This window comes from Eschscholzia californica, unplaced genomic scaffold (genome assembly GCF_041429995.1).
Source record: "Eschscholzia californica isolate CP2 unplaced genomic scaffold, dmEscCali1.0.p SCAF_6, whole genome shotgun sequence".
Taxonomy (NCBI): Eukaryota; Viridiplantae; Streptophyta; class Magnoliopsida; order Ranunculales; family Papaveraceae; genus Eschscholzia; species Eschscholzia californica.
In genome coordinates, this window is record NW_028238483.1 from 14,204,618 (window position 1) to 14,207,508 (window position 2,891).

Genomic DNA, 2,891 nt, shown 5'->3' on the forward strand with positions numbered 1-2,891 from the left:
GCAAAAGAAGCGTTTATCAGGCTGGTCTAGGATATAAGCGTTTATCAGACTTGGGCACACCCTTACATTATGTGGCACGAGCAGGAAACCTAACCAATCTGAAGAAACTACTATGGTTGCATTGATGAGGTAGAGAAGATAATCAAGCATTATGATATTTCATCGACCGACATTAGAGCGAGGAATGGTTATGATGTCGTATTGGTGCGCAAAAGAAGCGTTTATCAGGCTGGTCTAGGATATAAGTTGGACAGATTGGAGTTTGTCCACACAGACTGAACTAACATATCTGTCCATACAGAGCGCCAGAAATACAGAGAACATAAATTTTCACTAAACTAGCCAAGGGGTCAATAATTACTCCACAAAACTAAACAATACATTTACAACAAAAAAAAAACAAAACAAAACAATTGAAAAATTTATGTCATCATTTTCTGTTGCAAGGGTCACCCTAACAGTGCCATGGAAAACTATAATTTATCAAATAGTTACCTGGGTCTCACCATCTCATGGCAAACATACCATATTTTGGATAGTAATCAAGCTACAACTTGGAAATAATAATTGTTAAATTGTGGTTCATCCAACTCAAACTCAATTCGTATTTAGCGTATATAAAAATCACAATCGCTCATGATTCACAAAGTCAAATTTGTCACAAAAACGAAGATTCTGAAATTTGGAACTTTTTTTGCTACTATATATACGCGTTCGCGAACGACAAGACAAGTTTCATTAAAATAATTAAATAGACGAAAAATATCATTTAAAGTTACAAATTAAGCAAATCATTTGTAACAGAACAAAGTCACGAAGCTTATTGGGAAAGAAAGTCATTTTCATTCTTTTGACGAAATTCGTTCTGATTACTTTTTTTTTTTAATTGTTCAGCATGTGCCTCGAACCCTTGACCTCCCGTTCTGATTACTTTCACTTGTAAAAGTCTAGTAATGAAGACTGACGACTATCGCATTTTGTATTAGTGTCTATAAAGGAATCAACACATGAATTATCTATACATGGGATACAAGAAAAATAAGAACTTTATGTAACAATGCCAAACCAACTCATCAGAAGCAATTTAAGTCGCCTGCTTAATAAACCTTACAAAGACATTTTTTAAGAACCACAACAAATCCCCTTAATATTTCAATGTAGATATTAGGACTCACGGATCCTTCATTGGATCCGGTCCATCGACCCAATTGACTTAATCTAGGTTTAGTTAAGATTTGGTAATTCAAACTTGTATAAGCATATCTTATCCCTTGTATCTCTATATATACTTGTAACTTCTATTAACAAATTAATCAAGTGAATATATTATTCTCTCATTCTCTCTGACTCTCGGCTACATCTATCTCTCTCTCTCTCTCTCCCATTTGATTTTCACTTGAAAGCAAAGAGGGACTTCCCTCTTCACATGGTAACAGAGCATTCACATTTTTTTTTCGAAAAACTACTAATGACTACTCCTGTTGGTTCATCCTCTTCAACAATCCTTGATCAATCCACTCAAACCAATCAAGGTTTTGATGTCCATCACTCGGACTCACCAACAACCATACATTAATTCACCACTCTCTGGTGACAACTATTCCTCATGGGCTCGTGCCATGACAATGGCTCTTCGAGCTAAAAACAAACTTGGTTTTGTGGATGGTTCAATTCCGAAACCCACATCTCTAACCGAGCTTCATTCATGGGAAAGATGCAACGATCTTGTTGCTAGTTGGATCATGAACTCGGTTACTCCAAATATTAGATCATCCATTTTATATGACGAGAGTGCGACCGATATTTGGCGCAATCTTCATGATCGTTTTTTCCAAACAAATGCTCCTAAGATCTATCAACTTAAGAGAGCAATATCATCTCTCAAACAAGATGCTTCCGATGTGTCATCTTACTTCACGCATCTAAAATCACTTCAAGATGAGCTTAACTCTCTTTTAGCCATCGAACCATGCATTTGTGGCCATGGCAAGTCTATCATGGATAAATCCAATCAAGAAAGAGCCATGGAGTTTCTCCAAGGCCTTCACGATAGCTTCTCAGCGATTAGGAGTCAGATTTTATTAATGAATCCATTCCCTTCAATTCTCTGAATTCACTCTCTTGTAAAACAAGAGGAGATTCAACAAAACATTGTTTCATCTCCGACTCCAAATGTCGAGGCTGCTGCCCTTGCTGTCGGGCACTCCAACACCTCGTCTCGATTTGATAAACCAAGGACCAAACGCCCTCGCCTTACTATGATCACTGTCGGATCCACGGTCACACGACCACTACTTGTTATCAACTACACGGATATCCCCCGAGACATGGAAATAGATCGCGAGGTCAGGAACATGGTGGTTCAGTCATTGATGCTGTTGAGAATCAACAACACACACAAGTGGTGCCTTCAGCCACTTCCTTTACTCCAGAACAATACCAGACCATCTTATCGATGGTGGCTCAGCAACGTTCTACTGCAGGCACCTCCATTGTTGCAGGCACCTCCATTGTTGCAGGCACCTCCACTAGTAGACCGAGTTCTGTAGGCACTCCCGACCCACAAATTAACTTGACAGGTATCATCTCTTCTTTTCACCCATGGGTCATCGACTCTGGAGCAGCAAAGAACATTTGTTCTACTCTTTCTCGGTTTTCTCATTATACACTAGCACCACCGAACTATTTTGTTCCATTACCGGACGAAACTCGTGTTAAAGTACTTCATATTGGATCTGTTATTTTCACGGATCGTTTACATTTATCTAATGTTTTACATATTCCGTCATTTCAACTTAATTTGATCTCTGTTTCTGAAGTTTCTAAATCTCTTCATTGTACCGTATATTTTGATTTGGGACTACGTGTCTTTCAGGACCGAGCAACGAAGG

At 38.5% G+C, this 2,891-nt stretch overlaps 1 protein-coding gene across 1 annotated transcript; it reads left to right on the top strand.

Moving 5' to 3' along the window:
* Positions 1-1,538: 1,538 nt before the first annotated feature.
* On the top strand, positions 1,539-2,111 carry LOC147531880 (uncharacterized). Its single transcript, XM_086649855.1, has one exon. It carries the CDS (start codon positions 1,539-1,541, stop codon positions 2,109-2,111), a length of 573 nt encoding a protein of 190 aa, XP_086505981.1.
* The last annotated feature ends 780 nt before the right edge of the window (positions 2,112-2,891 follow it).